General features: G+C 33.4%; 1 protein-coding gene across 2 annotated transcripts in view; it reads right to left on the bottom strand.

The window, feature by feature from the left end:
* Positions 1–25,359, bottom strand: part of Epha3 (EPH receptor A3) — a 316,446-nt gene that overhangs the window by 215,009 nt on the left and 76,078 nt on the right. For both annotated transcript variants that reach the window (XM_042676814.1, XM_042676816.1), the window contains exon 3: positions 2,636–3,296. In XM_042676814.1, coding sequence (XP_042532748.1) covers positions 2,636–3,296 — 661 coding nt within the window. The remainder of the gene's footprint in view (positions 1–2,635; positions 3,297–25,359) is intronic.

The raw sequence follows: 25,359 nt of genomic DNA, 5'->3' as shown, positions 1-25,359 counted from the left end.
AAAAGCAGCTCACTCCACCATTGACCATCATCAAGTTATTCAAGACCCTAGTACATGACTTTAATAAGGTGTAAGCTGTACAAACCAAAGAGAAAGCTATAACAAACTAAAAGAGATTAAATATTACCCTCCCATTTGTTAAATGTGAAATAGCCTACTTAAATAGAAGTCCTATTGTAGGAACTTCTGGCAAATATTTTCCAATATTTCTAACATTCCTTATTAACATACCCATTATTCCTTATCAATTTAAGCTCATGTGTATATTTTATGTACCTTTTTACTTCATCACATTTGTTGTAACAAGTATTCTTTATCTTCCTGTGGTTGTGTTTTATTTGATTGTTTACTAATTCTGATTTGCTTAGCATGTCATTTATGGTGATATTTTAGCTGCCAATATTTCTTTTCCTACTCTCTTACTTTCCCCCTCTGAACAATTACTGAAAGATAAATGCTAATATTTCCTTATGTGCCCTATATCTTATTTCTTCAGTCAAACAAATATCTAAAGCAGAACAGCACAGTAAATGCATAGCATCTTGCTGCAGAAAATTTTAATTTTCTATAACATATTTTGTCCTATATCAATACATTATTCCCAGTAATAATAACAGCTTCTCTTCTAGTTTCAACTATTAAAATTGCTATGTATAACAAATAAGTTAAAAAATCTATTCTCTGTCAGATGGAGACTAAAACATTAATCACAAACACATGCATTTTTTACTTATAAACCCAATTAATTTAGCAATGATAACATTTGTCATGCATTTTTATATTCAGCACAAGAACTGGCACATCTTAGAAGATCAATAAATGAATATTTAAATAAGTGGATACATGGTCAAAGAATACTTTTCAGTATTTTTTTATTTTATGTTCAGGTAAAGCAAAAAAAGTGGACAGTAAACCAGCAGAAATGTAATTTCATGTTTAGATTTCTGGCACTACAGAAAGCTAATTATTTTTTCTTTTTCTTTTTCTTTTATTTTCTTTAAGTTGTTGTACAAAGAGGTTGCCATTTAACAAGGCCATTTATGAATATATCATATCTTGATCCATGTTTGGTTTTATTTGTTGTTCTAAAATGGATAGTCATTAAATACAAAGCATTGTCATCAGTATTTTTTTCCTATGAAATGAGGATGTTGATATTTTTGCCATTCAGTTTACTGAGCTTTAACTGTCCCAATATCAATATAGATTATTAAAGATAATTGATAATATCTCATTGCTACATCAGAAATTGATCTACTAATGGCTTTTTTTTAGATCTTTGTTAAGGTTTCTCTATGGTGCAAACTCAGAAGACAGCTTTCTAATGGTACTTATGCATTTTGAGGTTTTAAGATAATTATTCAATAAACTATAAGCCTCACATTCTGGAAAGCATATGTTGTATGAGGTAACTACCACTGTAGTTAGGAACATCAGTGAAAGAACTGTGTACTTGTATTATGCTATACATTTAAACACTTAAAATTCAGATAATAATTCAGTGTTTTCCAACAAAGCCTTGCCTAGTGTCAACTTGAGAATAAGTAGAATTGTGATTTGCTACATCTAACATATATGTTATTATATGAACAACATATTTGAATTGATTTTTACATCAAATACAGGTTGAGTTTCAATGTAACTCAACCTGATGACAACTCAACCTGATGACAGAATTCAAGTTCTCTATTGCTATATTAATTATAAATACACATTAAAACGTAAGAGAGATGTAATCTTCTGTGCCAAATAATGGAGCAAGCATAAAGTATCAGACATATTATCAGTACATATCCAAAATAAATGCATCATCTTTGATTTTTTGTGTGTGTGTGTGTGTGTGTGTGTGTGTGTGTGTCCTTGTCCTAGGGCTTGAACTCAAGGCCTGGGCACTGTCCCTAAGGTTTCATGCTCAAGGCTAGTTCTGTACCAGTTGAGCGACAGCTCCATTTCCATCTTTTTGGTAGTTAATTGGAGATGAGAGGCTCATAGACTTTCCTACCTGGACTGGAAAAACCTTCAATTCTCAGATCTCAGCCTCCTGAGAAGCTAAGATTACAAGCCTGAACCACCAGCAAACCTTGACTTTTCTTTTAAGTTAGAGATTTCTTCGAGTCCTAGACCTTTGTAAGTATACATCTATTAGACAGTCAAATATCACTGAAGAAGAGATCATATGTTATAGCAATTAATCTTAAATTACTTTGAGATTTAAGCTTAAATTATTTTAAGATACATGGCCACAAATAGAGTCAATACAATTTCCAAATCTATCTTAGATTAGCTAAATCCCAGATATAATTACCTTCTACCTAAAATGGGACAGATTTCTTTTTCCTTCAGTTGCTACAGATAGACTCTCTTAAGTCATTAAATAGCAGAAAATTTTCAGTAGTATACATGACACCTCTGTGGGATGTAAGCCAGCACTGCATAATCAAACACACTTGTAGACATACAAGTGTGTTTTCCAAGTGTGTTTGTCTAGTGGAATGGATATAACCTACACACAGGTTTGTTAAAGTCAAGCTTTATTGCCAAGTGTTCAGGTTATTTTTGATTCTTTCTATTACATTACCACTGACTCACACAGAATAAATAGAAAAGAAATAAAAAAAAAATAGAAGACTCTTACCTTGACATATGAAACCTCTTTCTTCAAATCCAGCATTACAGGAGCACTTGCCAATGGGCACCAGCCACTCTCCTTCTGTACTACAGTACATCCGGGGAGGATCTTCCTCCTTAGAATTATTGACACAAGAACCTCTCACCTCCACCAGAGACTGGGAGTCCATGGGTACTGTGTCGGGAAACATGGCCAGATTCTTCACTGTAAACGGGCACTTTTTGAAATACACCCTCACAGATACCAAGGCAACACAAGCACCAACATCTTGAAATGCCAGGTAAAATCCCTTCTTGTTGACAGGGCCTACTTCTCTAATCTCAGTGTTGAGTTTAAGAATACGGTCCCCAAGATCCATCTGAGTGAAACTTTCATCAGCTGCGATGGTGTCGATCTTTGTAAACTGATGCTCTCGGAATTTGACTCCGTGGTCATCATCAGACTCCATGTAGTACAAGTTGAAAGTCTCCTTGCAAGTTCCCAAAACCAGTGGGATGCTATTACAGTCCCGCAGAGTGAACTTTAGCTCCACATAAATCTTCTGAGCTGAGTTCCTGGGCACCCAGTTTGTCCTCAGCCAATTATTTTGACTGTGATCCATGACATTGCAAACCTGGTAAGTCCTGATAGGTGTGTAGTGCTCATCCACACCGCTGATCTCCTCCCACTGAAGGACCAAACAAAAGGATAGAATGAATGAGTTAAGCATGAAGAATAATAAATACAAGAATATAAAAGGCATCACAAGAATTACACAACAAATCAACAGAAACAACATTATTGCTCATCTGAAAAGATGGCGTGAAGCAAGTCTGTATCATTCTTGTTTATAGTATTGATTATTTTCAGGGCATATGAATTTATTTGACACAAGGAAATGCATAACTTTGGCAAACATTGCTTGAATTGCATTGCAATTTCGTGGCTCTGAGGGATAAACAGTTACTTTGCAATTGATTGTGCCTGGTCAACATTCTAAATTAAAACCCCAAGAGTTGTCTCCAATAACACTATGTTAGGGTTTATTGGGTTTTTTTTTCTTCGTATCTGTTTAAAAAGAGAAAAATATCACCGTCGAAACTTTAACTTTATTAATCTTCTCCCAGTTTGGGATAGCTTTATGATAAATTTGAATATAAAGTAAAACGAAATGAATGTATGTGTCAATACTATGTGTCTTCATGCATGACATTTTCATAGATACTCAGACATTCTGTTACAACCACATTGGGCAATGCTGAGAGGAAAACTGAAGTAAAAATATAAATATACACGATTTCTCCTCTAAAGTAGTAACTTGAGAGTTATGCATAGAAAGCAGACAATATGATGAAGCAAGCAATTCATTTGTATTCATATTAGACATGATGTGATTAAAGAAATTACAAAATACTTGAATTTGTTGTTATTATAATGATTAAGATTACATGAATACTTTTTCTCACTGCAGAAGACTTTGAAAGTTTCAAGATGTTTTAGAACTGCTAATTTTTATCCTTGGAACAAATTTGGAGAAGCTTTTTTCTTAAAATCATACTGTTTATGTGACTTGTGAAACTTTAACAATTACACCAGCTGTTTCCAAATGTCATCCTTATGTTTACTTTTTCTCTGTGCTTGATTTTGCCTCTGATTTGTTTTTTACCTTGCTGTCTTGTTAGATCAGATTAGATGACACATTTTATGTATATCCTACTCTTATATCAAAGTGAATCATTTTATTGTTGTCAGGAGCTGTGTAGAATACTCTGTCTTTTACTCCTTTGTTAATGGTGTAACTCTACTGCACTGTTTCTTTTCTTCTCCATGACTTGCCCTTGACCCTGTTGTTCTTAGGAAAATTTTGTATCATATAACCCTCACTAAATACCTGATAAGATTGCAGAATACATGCTAACAATTTTGCTTCATATATATTTACTAAGTTTTGACTTCATATGTCTTTTATGTGACAGAAAATGACCTCTTAGGAAAAGAAAATGAAAGAAACATGATTTTTCTTGGAGTGAATATATGCGAGAATCATTCATGAGAGTAATTTTTAACACTACAAAAATGTGATTAACACAGGATATTATAATTTTATGGACTAATAAATGAATTTTTGAGAGGCCTTATATAAATATGTTACAAAATTTTTCTCCACTAATCACTTTAAGTAGCCGTAACAGGTTATAATAGATTCTAATTAAACAAGCAGCATATTGACACTATTTATCGGACTCAGAGGAATGAAAATCCATAAATCCTAATCACAAAACTAGATAAAATGTTAATTTAGAAAATTAATGTTGGTAATGATAAGCAAAGGAACATGACACTTATTTGACTTTTAAGCTTCATTGAGGAGTAGTAAGTCATCTGCTTTAGGATGCTTGAATTCACAAAAAAAATGTATGAACTTCACAAATTGGAAAAATTTACTTTAGAAATTTTTAAATTACCCTTCACTTACCTACCAACTTAGGAAACAAAACAAGTACAAAATACTATTTGCTTTAACCTTTATCATCTAAGATGTAGGACCACAAATAGGTGCTTATCAAATAAGAACGGTCCTAACTCCATTGCTGTAACCAAGGTCAACCCCCTAAAAGGGAACAAATTTGGACTAGCTTGTACTTCAAGTGATGAATCTCTTTTACATTTATTGTGCTATCAGCATAATTCTGCTAGACATCAAACAGAGTCCATTATGTGGAGAGATTCATAATTTGATGTAAAATATGATTTTAATTATGGAGTTCTCATTGTAGAATTAACTTTGGCAAGCTTTCACAAGTCCTTGAAAACAGAGGTATAAATTGCAGGAAGACAATGCAAACAACACCAGCTTGCTTTGCACATAAAAGGTTGCACAGAACAATTATCACTTCATTAATTTGTAATGAAGACCAAATTGCCTGTAAGTGATGGTGGTTTTTCATCACTGGCCACTTGCAAGCAGCAAATTTCTAAAGCTTGCATTTGCTGAAGACTAGAGACAGTAGGAATAAAATGCCTAAAAGAGCATTTTTTGATAGTAGCAACAACAAAAAACCATTAACTAAAACTGTTGCTGTAATTGTATGCCTTATAAATTGGAAGACTGCTCGGATTTACTTCCTACTCTCAAAACTAATGTGTAATGCTCATAAATTATTTGAAATACTATATTGTTACAGTAATTGTCCTAAAGCAGAATTGGAATGAGAAAATGGCGATATATACAACTGATGACAAATAGGATTTGGCAGCAGAAAGCATCTTCATCTTCCTTTTTTCAACAATTTGAAAAAAAAAGTCTCAATAAGGCTGTCTCGCTACCTTCAGCAGACTAACTACTTAAAGAAAATCACAAAATATTTTTGAAGTTTGCTAAAAAATCAGTAGGTCTGAGATATAGCCTGGTTTCCATTTCTTATTCAAAAGCTTTTTTTTCAGCATATGTTTACTTTATTTTATTGTAAAGATGCTATACAGAGGGATTACAGTTTACATGAGTAAGGTAATGAGTACTCAAAGCTTTTATTATTAGATCACAGAGACTACAGCTGAGTCCATTTCTTTTTTGTTCCAAATTATTGCAACTATAAAAACCCCATGTATCTACCCTCCTCCCTAGAGAGGCCATACCAAAATTTATACCCAGTGACATAATCTCAGTGATCTTATCAAACGGAGTGAGAAGTAAGAGAGTCTCTGTCAATATATTTTTAGGAAGCAGAGTCCCTGTTACTAGAACCAAACATATACTTATGAGAAAGAAATAATTTTATCTAATTAGTTGATATTAAACCTAATAAATATTATCCTATTAGACTTCAATTATTTATTTTGCTATCAATATTAGTGCTGTTTGTGCATAATATATCTCATTATTAATGGGATAAATAAAAAAATAAACTGAAGCTCATAATGTCTTTAAAGCAGGGAGAGGAAGCTAATACATAGTCTAATATGACTGGAAAATATCAAGAAGGTGGAAAAGTACTTCAAGATTTCCTCTTTAAAACAAAACCAGTTTCTCACAGACTTGCAGATGGCAATAAATGGAAATATTACTGATAATATTCTTACATTAGTTTTATATTCCAGTGATCAATGAGAAACTCTTAATTTGATTAACTTTGCATCTAATTATTATGTTATTAAGTCAATTCCTGCTGTTCTTACTCCATCATGTTTCCTTTCCCATATTTTTTTCACTTATCCATGTGAGTGTTCATCCTAGAAATATTTGAGCATTTATCATGATGGAACATCTCAAATATGAAGTCGCAGGACTAGCATATGGTTCAAGTGGTAGAAACACAGGGTTCTAGTGGTTCTAGTTTAAATCCCAGTACGGTTAAAAAAAATCTGAAATGTGAAGTGTTGTTTTTTTTTTTTCAGTCATGGCTTGAACTCTGGGGCCTGGGTGCTGGCCCTCAGCTCTTCAGTTCAAGGCTAGTGCTCTACCACTTGAGGCATAGTGCCACTTCCAGTTTTCTGGTGGTTAATTGGAGATAAGGGTCTCATGGATGTTCCTGCCCAGGCTGGCTTAGAACCACGATCTTAAGATCTCAGCCTTCTGAGTAGCTAGGATTAGAGTGGTGAACCATCTATAGCACCCAGCTATGGATAATCTTTTACAGTGTGGATGACACTGTGAAATTTCAAGTACATATATGTCCACAAAAATTATTTTGTCTTCATTTACTCAGTTTTCTATTCTCAAAGTGGGTTATACATTATGAATACATGTACACATAAGGACACATTTTTAAAGTGAAATATAAAAGTTGGAAGAATATAAACTATTAAGACAGATGAGGATATCATTGGTTTTCTTTTTCTTTGTGAGTTTTGTATGTGAGTATTGAAACAGTATTGTGTTGTAGCAGTCTCCTTTCACCACACTAAGGTCTTTAAATTGAGTTAATCTCCTTCCAGCTTGAATTCAGCAGTAGTGGGCTTCTCTATTAAGGATGTTGCTCTCTAATTCTGTTCTGCCATATGCTCCATATCTCTACTGGTACTGTATCCAATTCTCTAGCTTCAATTATTTTTAATCCTGGCTAATTAATAGCCATTAAACCTTTGAAAAATCCTGCTTATTAGATGCCTATCCACTTTTTTTCTTTGTTCTGTAGGCCATTCTAAGAAACCAATATGGTTTCTATTCACTATTTGATCACTTGAGCTTTTACCTCCTGAGCACCACTTGGGAACATACTCTGATGTCAAACATTCAGCAGCATCTTATCTGGTTTGCACTCTAGATTTTCCAAAGTCTAGTTAAGTCTTCAATGGAAGCCCACCTAGCTAATCTCATCTTCTACTGCCAACAACAAATTTTAAGATAGTCCAACAAACAAAGTAAATGTAACCCTAGTGTCCTATTTCTCACTGGGGTAAATAAAAAATATGCATAAGATAAAAATGTAAATGTTAAACAGTATGTGGGGTGGATTTCTTTCAACAACCTATTCATACAACTATGAATTAAATATAACTGGTTTTAGATATGCTACTTATTTTATAGTTTGCTGCAGTATTATAGTTTCCCAGTTTGATATTCTGTGAGATATATATATATATATATATATATATATATATATATATAGTATTATAAAGGCATATATATGCCTCTCCCTATATATGTGCATATATATACATATACATACATATATATACATACATACGTATATATACACATATATACATATATACATACGTATATGTATGCACATACATACAAACATATGTACATATATCTGTATATATGTACATAAAACACCTAGGTTAGAAACTGGGCAATAAAAAGTTAAATAAAATATAAAGTGTGTGTGTGTGTTTGTGTGTGTGTGTGTGTGTGTGTGTGTGTGTGTGTGTGTGTGTTGGTGTTGGACCTTGAGCTTGAATACAAGAGTTACAACATATCTTTCTGCTTTTTACTGAAAGCTAGCACTCTGCCACTTAAATCATTTCCCGCTTTTTTGCAGTTAGTGATGAGTCTCACTGACTTTACTGTGTGAGTTAGCTTCAAACCATGGTCCTCAGATTTCTGCCTCCTGAGTAGCTAATAAATCAGTGGTGAGCCACCAGAGTTCTGTGATTTATTTTTGTTTTTTGTTTTTGTTTTGGTACCAGTACTGGGGCTTAAACTCCAGGCCTGGCAATTATTCCTGTCTTTTTGTGCTCAAGGCTAGTGCTCCACCACTTGAACTACAGCTCCACTGAGTCTCATAGATTTCCTGCCCAGCTTTACTTAAGACCAGATCCTCACATCTCAGCCTCCTTGTTAGTTTAGGATCACAGGCATGTGCCAACAGTCCAACAATTTCTTTTTCAAAAATTGATTCTGTGAATGGATAGAATTATTGTCATATGAAGATGAAATGTTTTTTGGTATTTTTTATTGTGAAAATACTGTACAGAGGGGTTACAATTACACGGGCAAGATAATGAGTACATTTCTTATCAAGCATTGTAGCCTCCTCCTTTGTTTCCCCTTCCCATCCCTTCCCATCCTCCCCCAACCCCCCCACCCAGTCTTCCCCTCCCCCCCCCCAAATTGTAAAGTTCATTTTCGACATAACGACTTGTACATCTCATTGTTGCAATGGGTCCACCTGTATCCCTATTTAAGTGATTTGTTTTTCGCCTTCCCCTCCACAAATTATACTGACATCAAATACAGTGAAAATAGGGTTATACTGTGGGGGAGGGACATACAAAGCAACAAAGAAATCATCTTATAAATGTGTTAGAAACAATCGCATGAAAGAAATAAAAACATTTGAAAGGCGTGGAAAAAATTATATTAAGTGAAATAAGCCAGGCCCAAAGAAACATAGGTCCCATGGTTTCCCTTATTTGCAATATCTAGTATATGTCTGAGTCAAGCAGGAAAGGTCAGATAAGTTAATGTTAGGGAAATGAACCCTAAGATATGTATTCAAATGTTTTTTTTTCTTTCATGCGGATGACATGCTTTTTATCTAAGACAATGCAAAAACATGTTTGGAGATGGATTGTCACTGGAAGGAAGAGGAATGCCCTAGAAAGGCACTAAGTAAGTAGCAAAGGTAGGGTAGTGAGAATTAACACAAGTGGAAATATGAGAGTTTACACAGGGAAAATAGGTATGACCAGATATGTGAGTAACTGGGGTCCAGCTTAAAGATAGGATACTAGAGATAGAAATTGAGCAATTAGAATATCTTCATATTCTAGGGTAATCTGAGTAATAGCAAATGATATCTCTACTTCTTACAATGAGAACGTACTAAGGATGGACTGTACTGCAATGGGACCTGCAATATAGACAGAAAGACAGCTTTAGAGAAACCATTGCAGATAATCCAAGCATAATTCTCAAGAAAATGACCACAAATATCCACTTGATACTTCCCACAATTATTCTATTTCTTTTAGAAATGCATAATGTATGTATATACATATACATGTAGAAAGTAACACAGCTTATTAGAGTTTTTTAAACTTATTTCAGGTACAATAGAAAAAGTAAAAAAATCAAAGCATATATAGGTATATAAGCTGATTTCTTTAATATTTCTATGTGAAATGCTGTCCTGATTAGACAACATAAATGTCCTTTCAAGAATATTCAAATAATATTATCTACAATGTGTCAAGTGTTATAGTGATATTCATTAACCAAAGAAATAGGATAACTGGCCAGACACCAGTGGCTCACACCTGTAATCCTAGCTACTCAGGAGGCTGAGATGAGGATCACGGCTCAAAGCCAGCCTGGGCAAGATAGTCCGTGAGACTCTTATCTCCAATAAACCACTCAGAAAACTGGAAGTGGTGCTGTGGCTCAAGTGGTAGAGCTCTAGCCTTGAGCCGAAGAGCTGAGGAACAGCGCCCAGGCCCAGAGCTCAAGCCCCAGGGCTGACAAAAAAAAAAAAAAGAAAGAAAAAAAAAAAAGAAATAGGATAACTGATAATAAGGAATAGCATGTCTACCAGTTATGTAGACTACTATTTCTTTTAATTAGTCATGTAAACTGATTTCATTTTGAAGTATTTTTCCTCTAGTTTGAATCAGCTTTATCTCCCCAGCATGTGTGCTCAAGAATGTTAGCATCCTATAGCAGCTTACTAAACTAAATAGTGTACGATGTATCAAATGGTTATGAGTATCATGAATCAAGTAAAAAAGTATGCTCACAGTTACATTTGTTATCAGACTTAAACAAATCCTAATATAAGGTTTTATAATTTTATATGAAATAGTGCTTTGGATGAAGTGATCGTCAGACCACCTGATAACTTACATGAAAAGAGAAAAAGGGGGAAGTTAAATTTGAAGAAAATTTGCTACTAAACTTATGACACAGATTTTTGGAATTGAGGTAAATAATTTAGTCAAGATAATTTGAAAGCCTGGGAAATAACATGATGGCAATGGAGAAAATAACACTATAAGTGATATAAATTAAAGATCTACTGCCAGAAAGAGTAATTCCCAAATAGCTTCTTGAATGTACAGCCAATATACTATCTCAAATATAAAAACTCTCTTCATATCTAAATTCAACATTGTGAATTTTTTTTTCATTTGGATGTAAGTAATGGCAATATCAAAGCAAGGACAAGAATGTTTAATTTGAAGTAAACTTTAATAAATCTTCAATTTAAAATATTTTAAATAAAGCTTTTATTTGTAGTATGATGAATATTTGTAGTTTGTGTTTTAAACTATTGTTTTTAAAGTAAAACCATAAAGCTTACCATTGTCTAAAAACTATTTCATCAAAGATAGTCAAAATTGTTAAATATATAGTGCAATAAATCATTATATATTCCATTCAATTACAAGAAAAAGTAACATTGTTGACCTTAATCAGAGATTTTTTTTCACTTGGTCTTTTCAATCAGATAGAACGTTTTTATAGAAATAAATTTCCCTTAAATATTAGCGAATGAGACAATGAGACTATCATGTTTCTAATTCTTGGAAATATGTTCAAGGTGAAATTGCCCAATAAAATGGTCATTTTAGAATTCAACATAACTGCTTGAAAATAATGGGAGAAAATTCCATGCACACTGGCTTAACTTGTCTAGACTGAAAACTGCTAAGACAGACATTTACAGAATTATTACAAATGGCCAACTACTTAGAAATTAATGCATGGCAATGACAGCAGCACATTTCATATCAGTTGTGAGATTCATGCAATTTCCTGCTATGATAATGGGTCACAGCCACAGTAATTCATAGCAATTTACAATATACCTGTGAAGCACTCACAGTGACGGAAGTGAAATTAACTCCTGTCACCATAGAACATATGCTAAATTTTACAGATCTCAGAGAGCAAGTTCACATTTTAACAAAATGAGTGTGATTCTTAAGAACATTTCTTGGATATAAGCGCCTTTATAGTACATCTTTTTAAAACTACAGACTTCTTTTGCTGATACTTTTTTTTACAAAGGCAACATTTTTAATTATTTATCTATTGAATTGCCAGGAAATCCAGAACCTAAGGCTGTAAGTTCTAAAGATATCAGTAATCCCATGTTTGAAACTTAGCTCTGCTGTTCAATAGTTTAGAAATTTAATAGATTATAGTTTAATTTACATATCTATTAAATGATAAGCAAAATACCTAACACTTTCTAGACATGTGTGCACAAAAGTATACTGACTATTTTTTATTCGTCAAGCCTTTGTATTGAAATGGATATTAAGACAGAGTCAATGATTTGTTCAAAAGCACACACCTACTTCCTCATGGAATGAACACAGAGAGGGATAAGTAGGAGTAAGCTGAAAGTCATTAAGTACAGGGCTAATACTGAATAAATAAATATTCCCAGTTTGGTATATGTGTTAGCATTAAATGGATATATTGTATTTCCTTTTTCTTTTCTGTTTCTTTGTTCTTTGTCTTTATTTTCCTTCCCCCTTCTCTTTTCTCTTCCCGTCCCCACCTCACCCCTTTCTTTCGTTTTTTTAATTTTATTTTATTGAAAGATGGTATACAGAGGGGCTCCAGTTACATGAATAAAGCAATGAGTACATTTCTTGACAAGCATTTTTATCCCTTCCCACCCCTACCTCCCTCACTTTTCCCAAAGTTGTAAAGTTCATTTCCAATATACTGTAAGCCAGACCCAATAGAATATAGGTCCTATGGTTTCCCTCATTTGCAATAATTAGTATACATCTAGGATAATTTTATCAGATGAGCAGAAAGCTCAAGAGCTATGCACATTGACCATATAAGATGATGCTAAGTGAAATGAGCCCCAAGATATGGACACAAGAGGTCTTTCTTTGTTGTTGTCATTTGCAATGTACTATGTGATTTTTTTTGTTTCCTTTGTATGCTCTTCCCCCCACACTATATTCCCTGTTATCACTACACTTGATTTGGTACCCTGCATCTTGCATATACATTTCTTTAATTTGGGGACAGGAATGGGAATAGCAAAATGCTGAAACAAGAATACAGGATGACCCGTTGCAACAATGACACCCTCAAGACAGTAGATTGGAAATGAACTATATTGACTCCTTCAATTGGTTGTAACTGTACATCATATGCCAAAGAGTAAATAAACATTATTTTTATTGTGTTAACCATTGACATCATTGAAACACACTGGATTACTTTATATTTAAGAGGACTATATCTTAATTCCAAATTTTCTGTAACTTATTCCTTTTTTTACTTGGGTAGAGCATCTTTAAATTTATTTAAGACCATTACAAGGACAAGTGAAAATTTACCTTACTGTTACAATGTTAAGAATTCAGAAAACACAGTGAAAGATACAAGTTATCTGAATTTTGGCTGCATTATATTAGCATTAGAAATGAGTCTATTATCTCTTATGTAGAGTAAAATTGTTCTTTTAAATTAAATAAAAGTTTTGTCAAAAGATGGTTCTCGGACTGGGAAGGTAGCTCAGTGGTAGAGTGCTTGCCTTGCATACATGAGGCCCTGGGTTCAATTCCTCAGCACCACATAAGCAGAAAAAAAGCCAGAAATGGCACTGTGGTTCAAGTGGTAGAACACCAGCCTTGAGCTGAAGAGCTGAGGGACAGCGCCAGGCCCAGAGTACAGGCCCCACAACCAACCAAAAAAAAAAAAAATGGCTCTCCCAAAGTTGAAATTTAAATGAAGATCTGAAGTAATGGTGGAAGGATTCTTGGAAAGTATTTTGATAAAGACTAGGCTACAACAGGAAGTAGCATTGAAAGCAGAGGAAAGAGAAGAGATAAAGGGCATGCTGGACAGAGGAAGAAGGGGACAGGTAGGAGGAAGCTGTGCACAGTCTTGAGTTCTGAGCCAGAAGACTGACTGGACTTTTTCATAGCATCTTTGGGGGTGTTCTAATATAAATATAGATATTTGCAATAACTTATACATGTGTAGGACAAGTATAAAACGTCAAAAGCTATGTGCATATTACCATATAAGATGGTGTTATGCGAAATGAACCCAAGATAGGCACTCAATTTTTTTTTTCTTTCTTGCTGTTGTTTCTAACATATTTATAATGTACCAAGTGAATTTTTTTTGTTTCTTTGTATGTTCTTCCCCACGATATAACCCTTGTTTTCACTGTATTTGATGTCAGTGTCCTGCATCTTGTGTATACACTTCTCTAATTCGGGGAGGGGAAGGGGAAAAAAAACCCAAAATGCTTAAATAGGGATACAGCTTGAGCCATTGTAACAATGAGATATAAAAGACACTATATTGAAAACGAACTTTACAACTGTTTTGGGGGGTGGGTAGTTGTGGAGGTGGGAGGGAAGGGATGGTAGGGAGGAGGAAATAATGCTCGATTGGAAATGTACTCATTACCTTGTTTATATAACTGTATTCCCTCTGTACACTATTTTTACAATAAAAAACGTACAAAAAGCAAGAAAATAGGAGGATTCGAGTATAATTCTGTGGGTGATTCCAAATGTAAATAACTGATTTGTTTTTAATTACTCAAGTGCTGAAAGAAATATCAGAGCTCTGGACTACTATGGTAAGATCATTGAGGAAAGATTGCAGGAGGAATGAGTGAAGAAAAGAGCTATTAAATTTAGCTAAGGAAGGAGTAAAGGTAACTTGTTTGTTTTGTTCCTTATTGTCACCCACGATAGTGCCACATAACCACTGGATGAGCAAACAAATGGATTAACTTTTGAATTTAAGTTATACTTCAGGAGCAGAACTAGAATTTGAAAACTGGTATTTGCCTTGAGAAAAGTGACGCATCATTTTAACTCTGTTTTATGTTCAAAGTAATGAGATTTTTCCAGCATTGAATTATATTATCTTTGAATAATCCTGTGTAGCTGATGTTGTTTTGAATCAATTATACACATAAGATACAGTTTAGAGGGGGTAAACAATTGCCCCAAAAAGGTAACAGTAGAGAGCCTAGACTGAAACTTAGGACTCTGATTTTCAAAGCTTTTGTGTTTTCCACTGATTTCTCCTAGAGATTTGGAAATAATGTCATTATTAAAAAGAAACACAAAAATTAGAGAAAAGACAAGAGAAAAAAAGTATAGGCATTGTACCTCTATGGTATAGGCACAGACTGATTTTTCAACATGAAACACAGAAAAGATGTTTGTAAAAGTTAGGAAATTATCCAGATGTTATAAATAAATTAAGAGTAAAAAATTTGCATCCACATAAAGCTTTACGGTTTTTAGAAATAATTTCAAAAAGAAAGTAAGAGAATACTATTTTCAGAAACTATATTTGAAATGCTACACTTAGTAGAAGGAGAAAGAGGAGCTAGTAAAATGAAAGGAAATACTCCAAAAAATGTTCTTTCTAAGTATCTATATTGAAATGTTCCCACATCAAAATTGTTTTTGGAGTCAAATATAGTATTTGCTTTTGAAAAGGAGCAATTACAGAGGTTGGTATAGAGCTTGGAGAAGCAATGTCAAATGGGCAGATAATTTTAAAAACTGAGTAGTTATTTAGACAGACTGTGGTCTGTGAAGAATGGGCTGGCAAGAAAGGATATTGATAGTTATAAGTAGTATTTTGTTAGGTAGTAGAGATTTCACCCCCTAGTTTTATGAAACTGAAGAAGGTACAGAAGGGAATAGAGTATACAGGGGAGCTAGTGACTTTATTGAATAAGAAATTGACATGAAGAAAGACAGAGAGAGAGAGAGACAGAAGCAGAGACAGACAGACAATAACAAAGACAGAGTCAGACAGAAAGGAAATGCATTCAATGTCTACATGCTAAGAAAGATATTACCTGGCCTCAAATCTATGCCTTGTTACTTAGTCTGTTGGAAATGGAGAAAAGAGTTGTAAAGATAGTTATAGACCACTGATATGCTAGTAATCAATGTGAGATTTTAACTGAAAAGTCCCTCAGTTATAGGTTATTTTAGATTATAAATATATAGATATATAGATTTTATATGTTACATTATCATGTTATATAATATATAATATATGGATTATTATATTGTATAGATTACTATAGATGAATAAATTTGTAATAAATATAGCATTCCTATGTTTTAGGTGAGATTGGTTATTTCAAACTTCAAATTGCTAGCATGTCAATTTATGTACTATAAAGAGTAGGTGTTAGGGTTTAGAGGCATGTCTCAAGGGGAACAGTACCTATCTGAAAATATAAGGCCTAGAATTCAAACTCCGGTATTATTTCTCCCACAAAAATTCCTTATAAAAATGTGTTTTAATAATCTCTGGAATATGAGTGCTTTTAAGGAAAAGCTACTTTTCCGGAATACTATTTGAAAATGATTTCTATCCACCTTCAGACTTGTCCTTAAAGTAAATAATAAATAGTACTAAATGTTCTATTTTGTTATAATGATCAGACATGTTCCACAATATACTGTGCCTTCAGATTCACACACTAAAGTAAACATGAGTAGAAGAAAAACAATGGCATATATTAAGATCGGCAAGGGTCCCAGGTACACGGAGTATTATTAAATGTGAGAGATCACAGTATTTACATTACAGTTAGATAGAAACTAGGAACATAAAGTTCTTTTGTCTGTGCTTTGCTCACCAGGTTGTCTTCAAATAATGATAATATATTGTACAATTCAAAAGCGTAGAAGAAAAGATTTTAAGTTTTTCATGGCCAGTTTTCTGTCATGGCAATAAAAAACACAAAAGACAATAGATTTTGTGAATAGATTTTGGCTTACAGTTTGCGGACTTCAAGTCCACTGATGGTAGTCTTTTTAGACCTGTGATGACATTACATATTAGGATGGGAGCGTATATAGAGTAAAAGCATTCATTTCATTGCAAGGGACATAAGAAAATAAGGAAAGAGAGAGTGATCCATTCCATTTAGGGGCATGTTCTCAATGAGCTAAGGACCTTCCAACTGGCTCCATGAACTAAAGCTTTCACAATCTCCTATTAGTATCTGTTTTGGGGTCCAAACTTTGAAAGTTTGGATCTTTGATGTCTCCTCAAGTTGTAAACAAGGGCAATTTTCCTTTAAGAGTTTCCTTCAAAAAGATTTAACATAGCTAAGATATGGAACCAACCCAGATGCCCCTCAGTAGATGAATGGATCAAGAAAATGTGATACACACACACACACACACACACACACACACACACACAATGGAATTCTATGCCTCCATCAAAAAGAAAAGACTTGGAAAAATTTTATTAAGTGAAGTAAGCCAGGCCCAAAAAAACATAGGTCCCATGGTTTCTCTTATTTGCAATGACTAGTATATGTCTAGGACTAGCAGAAAAAGTCAAATGCTATGTACATATGACCATATAAGATAATGTTAAGCAAAATGAACCTCAAGATAGGGACATACATGTCTTTTATTTTCTTTTTTTGCTATTGTTTTTAATGTATTTATAATGTACTATGTGATTTTTTTGTTTCTTTGGTGTGCTCTTCTCCCTATGGTATAACCCCTGTTTTCACTGTATTCGATTCCGGTGCCCTGCATCTTGTACATACATTTTTCTAATTTGGGGAGGAGAAGGGAAATAACAAAATGCTTAAATAAGGATATAGGTTGATCCATTGTAATAATCAGATGTACAAGACACTATGTTGAAAACAAACTTTACAACTTGGGTGTGGGGGGGGGAGTTGGGGAGGAGGGGAGGAAAGAGCTGGTAGGGGAAAAACAAAGGAGGAGGTAACAATACTCGATAGGAAATATACTCATTATCTTACTCATGTAACTGCAAACCCTCTGCACACTATTTTTACAATAAAAATGTATTATGAAAAGATACTATTCTAAAGACAAAATCGCAAGAGTGAAAATTCTGCAAGATACATAAGATGGTATATTCCTATAACCTGTAATCCCAGTTATTCAAAGGTAGGATAGGAGGATGGTAGCTCAAGGTTAGTTTAAGCAAAATGTTAAGCAAGACCCTATCTCAAAAACAAGCCAGTTCTGTGGGCACACATATGTAATCTCAGCTACTCTGAAGGTAAAAGAGGAGGAAAGGCAGTAGTAGGTTGACCATAGGCAAAAACACAAGGCCTTATCTGAAAAATAAAATAAAACAAAAGGACTGAGGAAAACAAAACCAAAACAACACAAAACAAAAGTGAAAATTATCTGACATGTGTTTTACAGGATAAATGACATAAAGGTATAAAGTTTGCAAGGCACAACTGAGGATCATGGGAGCTTTTATGAACAAGAGCACACATAAATGGTTTGGCAAAATTCCTTTATAATTACTAACAAATACTGCTTTCAGCCTTAATTTGCTCAAGCTTTTATTTTCTTTACTAATCTACCATAATATTTGGCATGGTTCACCCAATAAAACTTTGCTAAGCTAATGGAGGGGAAAAAAGGAATATGTGGTTGCATTTTGTAAATTAAAAGAACAAAATGCAATGGATTCAGTCATGTTATGGGGGTCAAGTGGGTCCCCTCAACTTTCAAGTGCTGAAATTCTAATACTCAGTACCTCAGAATATGATCAGCTAATGAAGATAATGTCAATAATAGATAATAAGTAAAACTTAGGTCATTGTTATCCTTAATCTAATATTACTGAAGTCTACAAAAGAATAGGAAATTTTGTACTAACAAATATAGATGGCAAAGACTTTATAGTATTGTCCAGGAAATGTCTTATAGTCCAAGTTTTTGCACAATAAGTTACCTGTTTTATGCTCAGATCAATTGCTGAAAGTACACTTCTAAATTAGAATAGCAGAATATAAAATTTGTTTCTCATTATTAATCCTGGGTGAAAAATAACAGAAATTTTGAACAAACAACAACATTAATAATGTTATAGACTATGTTGGACAAAATTAATATCTGATTAACAATTTGCTGTTAAAAAAACAGTACTTAGAATATTTTATTTATTTATTCATTTTTTGTGCCCATCCTAGGGCTTGAAATTAGGACCAGGGTGCTGTTCCTGAGCAATTTTTTGTTCAAGGTTTGTGTTCCACCACTTGAGCCACAGCTCCATTTCCAGGGGATTTTTGTGATTAATTGACGATAAGAGTCCCATGTACTTTCCTGCCTGGGCTATCTTTGAATCTTAATCCTCAGATCTCTGCTTTATATATATATATATATATATATATATATATATATATATATATATATATATATATTTTATGTATTGATATATATATATATTAAAGATTACAGGAGTGAGCCAATGATGCATGGATCTCCTTTTATACATAGTTGTGGGTGTCAAAAATACTTCAAAAGAAAGCAAACTTTTTTTTAAATACAAAAGGCGATGTGTTGGATTTTGGATATGAGGCAACAAAATATTCAACATAACTTCATCTAATATGGAAACCAAGACTTTTCAAGAAGATAAATATGTCTTAAATATACGCAGGCTGCTTAGTTTAGTTGTTGATGCTACAATTGAGGGATTTGATATTCATCTCGTCACAAGGAAGGTTTAGACATGAATATCATGCTCTTTCTATCATAGTCCAAAGAGCACTTCATGAGGTAAGAGCAATCTTTCTTATGTAGTCTTCTTTATAGTCTTGATAAAATCTACACTTATTTCCTTGAATATTTTATCAAAACATTTTTAATCTAACTAGAATCCATTTAATTATGCAGGCATCTGGTCTAGGTAGGAAATGACAAAAAGAAACTACTGAAATTTTATACTCAATCCATTGAAAATGATTTATTAGTGGCTTATTTTGAGCTAGACACTGGACAAGCCTGAGGAAAAGACCTGTTCAAAATGCAGACAGCAAAGTCGTAAGCTTGTAGATAAAGCTTTCACAGAGAAAATAGAGGACATGCAATGGAAAGCAAAAGGAGATGAGTAGATTTCATAGTCAAGAACCACCATGCTGACATACTAGTACAGTCTGAGGTATGAGTGATGGAAAGGAGATGGAAAGATTCACTTCAGGAGGAACAGGTTTAGAAAGGTATGTCAAAGGATTTTTAAATGTATTATTAATCAATGCCCATTAGACACAAAAATGAAGATAATTATATATATACATATATATACACACATATATATGAGCTATCATTAAATGGCTATAAAACAGAAAAAAATTAAAGAAGTAGCTCTGGAAATTTTCATTTATAAGTAATCACACCTATAATCCCAGCAAATAATTATAACCTTAAAGTGAAGACATATTAGACTGTTTTCTTCTTTTTAATTAAAATAAAGTAACTTATTTTGGTATTGCTCATTAAAAATCTTGCCATTTTGAGATTTCTTTGTGTCATTTATAATATACTAATTGTAAAATTATAAAAATAACATAAAGTTGGTAGAGAAAATGAAATGAGAGGCTAAAAGCTTTTAAATGTTACTAGTAAACACTAGACTTTAATATTTACAAAAGTTTCTGTATTTCATTCTTCAACCTGAACTTGGTTTCTGTGTGATATCTCAAAGGTTTATTGTAGCTAATTTTCTCAAAAACGCTTCTAGTGGCAAGGAAACTGTATGCTATATACCCACATCTGTGTATCATATAGAGACATATACTTTCTATGACAATAACCATCAATTATAGGAAAAAATATAGTGGATCAAAATAAAAAGAAATGCTTACTTTATTATGGCATTTGTCAGACTAAATTTATGAAACTTAATTACTTGGATGTGTTTGTGCATATCATCAGCACTAAGGTTCATAAGTCAGAGGCAGGATAATCAAAATTCAACTCCTGCAGGTCTACACAGCAAGAACCTGTCTCAAAATAAGTAATTTTAGTTAATGGTTTAGATTTAGTATATTGTCAAGTATAGAATACAGGTGGACCCATTGCAACAATGAGATTTACAAGTCGTTATGTCCAAAACAAACTTTGCAACTTTCGTGGGGGAGGGAGAGGGACAAAGAGGGGGGGAGAGGGGCGAGGAGGATTGGGTGGGGGGGCTGGGGGAGGATGGGAAGGGATGGGAAGGGGAAATGAAGGAGGAGGCTACAATGCTTGATAAGAAATGTACTCATTATCTTGCCTATGTAATGTTAACCCCTCTGTACAGTATCCCCTCTGTACAGTATTTTCACAATAAAAAAAGAAAAAAATCATTTAGAAGCACTTATCTCTGTCTTATAAGTGCAATAACTATTATATAAATTATGTATTAAATAAGTTTACTGTAAATATATTCACTTTCTAAAAATCTACTTTGACGAAATACCATGAAAAGAGGCATTTGTGTAGTGATTTACCACTGGAAGCACATGCAGTGAAAAACATTAATAAAGATAAAAGTTAAAGTCTCCACTGTCTGGAAAGTATATTCACCACATATTATGTTCAATATGTTTTTGTGATTAATATAAGTCTGAGTAAAGAAGTTCTAATTTCATTAGAAAAAGAAAAATAAACATGGCAATAATTGTTTGCATGACTTAACTCAGAGTTCAAAAAGTGGGCCCACAGAAAATTAAAGATGAAAACAGCTCTGGTTTAAAAAAAAATCAACTATTTTAGCAAGCAGGTGCATCCCATATCATTTCCTTGGTTTAACAAGTCTTTGAAATGGGATATTCCAACACAATGGAATTTCCTATAGAATTCCCAATCCGCAACATGTTTTTCTATTGTCATTTACCTAAACGCAGACTGTTGTGTGGAATCAGTACGAATGAAACTGTAAAAAGCTCCAGCTGGCGACATTCAAAATGGCACTTGTCCAAGTCTCAAATGTCTTATTTATATACAATGGAATTCTGCCAGCTGTTTAATATTGTGGGCTAATAAATGTAATAGGCAGTACTGCACAAGCACAACTAACAAATAACAGAAATACTTTCTCAATAAATATCAGAAAAATACTTTTTGAAAACAACTTTGACTTGTTCTCATTTCATGTAATTGAATTTGTGACAGGAGAAAATGAATTTAAACAGTGTTGCTTTTGAAATAACTTCAGAAAAAACTCCAATACTTTTTAAAAGAAAGAAATATATCCTAAGTTATAGATGGGTTTGGTATGCATTTTTTAAAAGATAGGGGGCAAATATTGACAGATAGTGCTCACACCATTATACCTATCCACCAGGGTATTTAAACAAGTCACTGGGCCTTACAGACAAATAAAGAGTAGAAGACTTTTGAAGAAGTCAGAGCATCAAGTGTCACGAGAGATTAATACCTCATGAACATACAGTAAGATTTTACTAAGAGAGGTTCCTGTGAAAAGTGAGAAGGAATCACTAACATACTAAAAAAAATGATGCCATATTGTTATTTAGGTTTTTACTTCTAAAATCAAATACTAAACACTCACTATTACAATAGGAGGGAAGGGAAAATAGCAGGAAAAATGCAGAAAGAAGGAAAGAAGGAAGGAAGGAAGGAAGGAAAGAAGGAAGGAAGGAAGGAAGGAAGGCAGGCGGGAGGGAGGCAGGAAAAAATGGTAAAACTATTGCATCTAAATATGTTTGTTTCAGCAATCACAAGAATACTAGCAATTCTGGCATGAAAATGATTGACTTCCACGAATATAGTATCTTTCACTGATTTTTAAAAAGCTTTTTAGCATGTATTTATACTTTGGATTATACTCCTAAAAATCACAAGAGTTTGGTTGTTCCAGGCATTGTTTATTTTGAAAGTTCTCCGTTGACTGCTACTTTGTAATTTCTGCATATTATTATTGAAAGTAGAATCACTTATGGCATATCTAAACTAAATTCAAAACAACCGGAATGAAATTAGATTAATGTCAATGTAAACTACCAACTCAATGAAAGGAGGTCTTTTAAGTACAAATAGAACACAATAGTTTGGATGCCAAGAAATCTCTGGCCTGCAATCTCCTATATAATGCTATGTTGTACAGAGGCCTTACTTAAAAAAAAAAAAAAAAACAAGAAAGCACTCAACTCCTTCTACATGTATATTCCGTGAACACAAAGAAAATAGTATTTTCCCTTTGGACAACTTCTTTATTATCAACTTCTGTGAGAGAGTAACTCAAGCAAGGATGACCATATTCCTTTGCTAGTATCTCAGTAATTTCTTGGTCCTTGAAATAGTTGAAGAATTCCAATGTCCCCCAAATTCCAAATATTACTCTGATTCAAGTGAAAACATTAAAAGGAAGGTCAGATCCTTAAAGGAGGCCAAGAAAATGTCATTAAAATTATGCACTTAGTACATTTTATATTCATAGGCTATGTAATTGATCATTTAAATTCAAATATTCTATTTAATTCACAGAATCTTATGGACCCTTGCAATTATGATTATGTTCAATATGAGAGATTTATAGAGCAATTTTATGTAAGAATGTCTTATACTCTACAAGCTTTAGTGTATGCTTCATGTATTCTTATGTATATGTGTAAATCTTTCTACACTTTTGAAAAGTAATAGCTATTTCTTGAAATGCTAAGGAAACACAGACTGTTGCAAAAGTAAGGATTTTGTTCAAAATTAAAGGATTTAAAAATATTTTATTGTAAAGATACTGTACAGAGGGGTTGCAGGTACATGAGTAAGGTAATGAGTACATTTCCTATGGAGCATTGTTACTCCCTCCTCTTTACCCCTACTATCTTTTCCCTCCACACCTCCGCAAGTCCCAACTCCTCCATTTCCCCTCCCCAAAAGTTGTAAAGTTCCTACTAAACTACCAGCATATCTATGTTTATCACAGCATTATTAACCATAGTTAAAATATAGAACCAACCCAGATGTCCCTCAGTAGATGAATTGATCAAGAAAATGTGGTATATACATGCAATGGAATTCTATGCCTCCATTAGAAAGAATTACACTGTTAGGAAATAGAAAGACTTGGAAAAATTATATTAAGTGAAGTAACTCAGACCCAAAGAAACATAGTTCCCATGGTTCCCCTTATAATAACTAGTATACATCCAGAATAATCTTACCAGACAAGCATAAAAAGTCAAAAACTATGTACATATGACCAAATAAGATGATCTTAAGTGAAATGAACCCTGAGATAGGGAAACAAGAGTTTTTTTCTTTTTTGTTGTTGTTTTCAAAATTAAAGTTTTAAAAAGAAATGTATGCTAATATTGACAGCAAACATTAAATTCATATTTATTTAATCCAAACCTTTAGGGAGGGAGAGTAGATAGATTAAATGAAGAGAGAAAAAAAATGTGATACTGGTGGTGATGTTGGTGGTGATAATAGTGATGGTGGTAATAATAATGATACTGATGGTGGTAGTGGTGCTGTTTGTGTGTGTATGTGTGTGTGTGAGTGTGTGCATGTACGGGAGCATGCATGTATGTGAGCTAAGAGAAAGAAGAGCCATTACTGGAAATACTAAAATTTTAAGTTCTATGGGCTTCATATATACTCTAAAAATATTTAACGTTAACATACCTTTTGGTATTTGGTGGAATTATATATTACGTGATTAGAATACAGTACTACATGATTTTTTATATTAAGTGGAAGTGGTTCAGATGCTTGAAACTTTGAATTCAAAAAGATAGTGAAGAAAATCATGTTTCCTTACATCGTTATATATAAAGAAAGACATGCTAAATTTGTTAGTAATATCTCAATATTTCTTACATAGACTTTCCCAGGTATGTGTGTTCATCACATACATTGATATATAGGTCACATTCTAACACTTAAGTTGAAAAATCCTTTTTTCACTCAACCATATTTTCTCTGGTCAATTTTCAAGTTTTATGAACAGACATTTTCTTTTATTAATTCTAGAACTTCAACATTTTTAACGTGTTGTTACAAGCTATACTTCTTTAAAAATTATCTACTGAACTTTAAAAATCATCTACTGAAATGGTAAAATCTATATGGAATATACGTATATGGAGAGTCAACCGAACACCTATTCAAGCTATAACATTTCCCAACACCAAACTATCAATGCATTCCTACCTCTTTTTTTAAGAGCATTCTGATATATTTAAACTTCACTGAATTGGCTACAGTCCATGAAGAAAAACCATATTTTCTGTACTATACAGAATACACCACTGGCAATTATCCATTCCTGCGCTGATGTTTCACAGATGTTGAAACAAGCTGGTGAATGAATATTCAGCATGGAGGTATAGATGGGGCATCTTTGTGGCACCACTGAGTATGACATGCCCTTGTTATTGAAGTACAGGTTGATAAGAGACTCATATTTACTTTTCAAGAGAAAGGAGAAAAAAATTGATGAAAGTTGATGAAGAAAAATGAGCAGGATAAAGGAGCAGTGAATGTTAATATAATCTGGTAGTACATAAGAGAAAAACTATAGTTTAACT

The sequence above is a fragment of the Dipodomys spectabilis genome, unplaced genomic scaffold (genome assembly GCF_019054845.1).
Source record: "Dipodomys spectabilis isolate Male_0828 unplaced genomic scaffold, ASM1905484v1 ptg000032l, whole genome shotgun sequence".
Classification (NCBI taxonomy): domain Eukaryota; kingdom Metazoa; phylum Chordata; class Mammalia; order Rodentia; family Heteromyidae; genus Dipodomys; species Dipodomys spectabilis.
The sequence above is the reverse complement of the archived record's forward strand: the minus strand, read 5'-3'. Positions and strand labels throughout refer to the sequence as shown.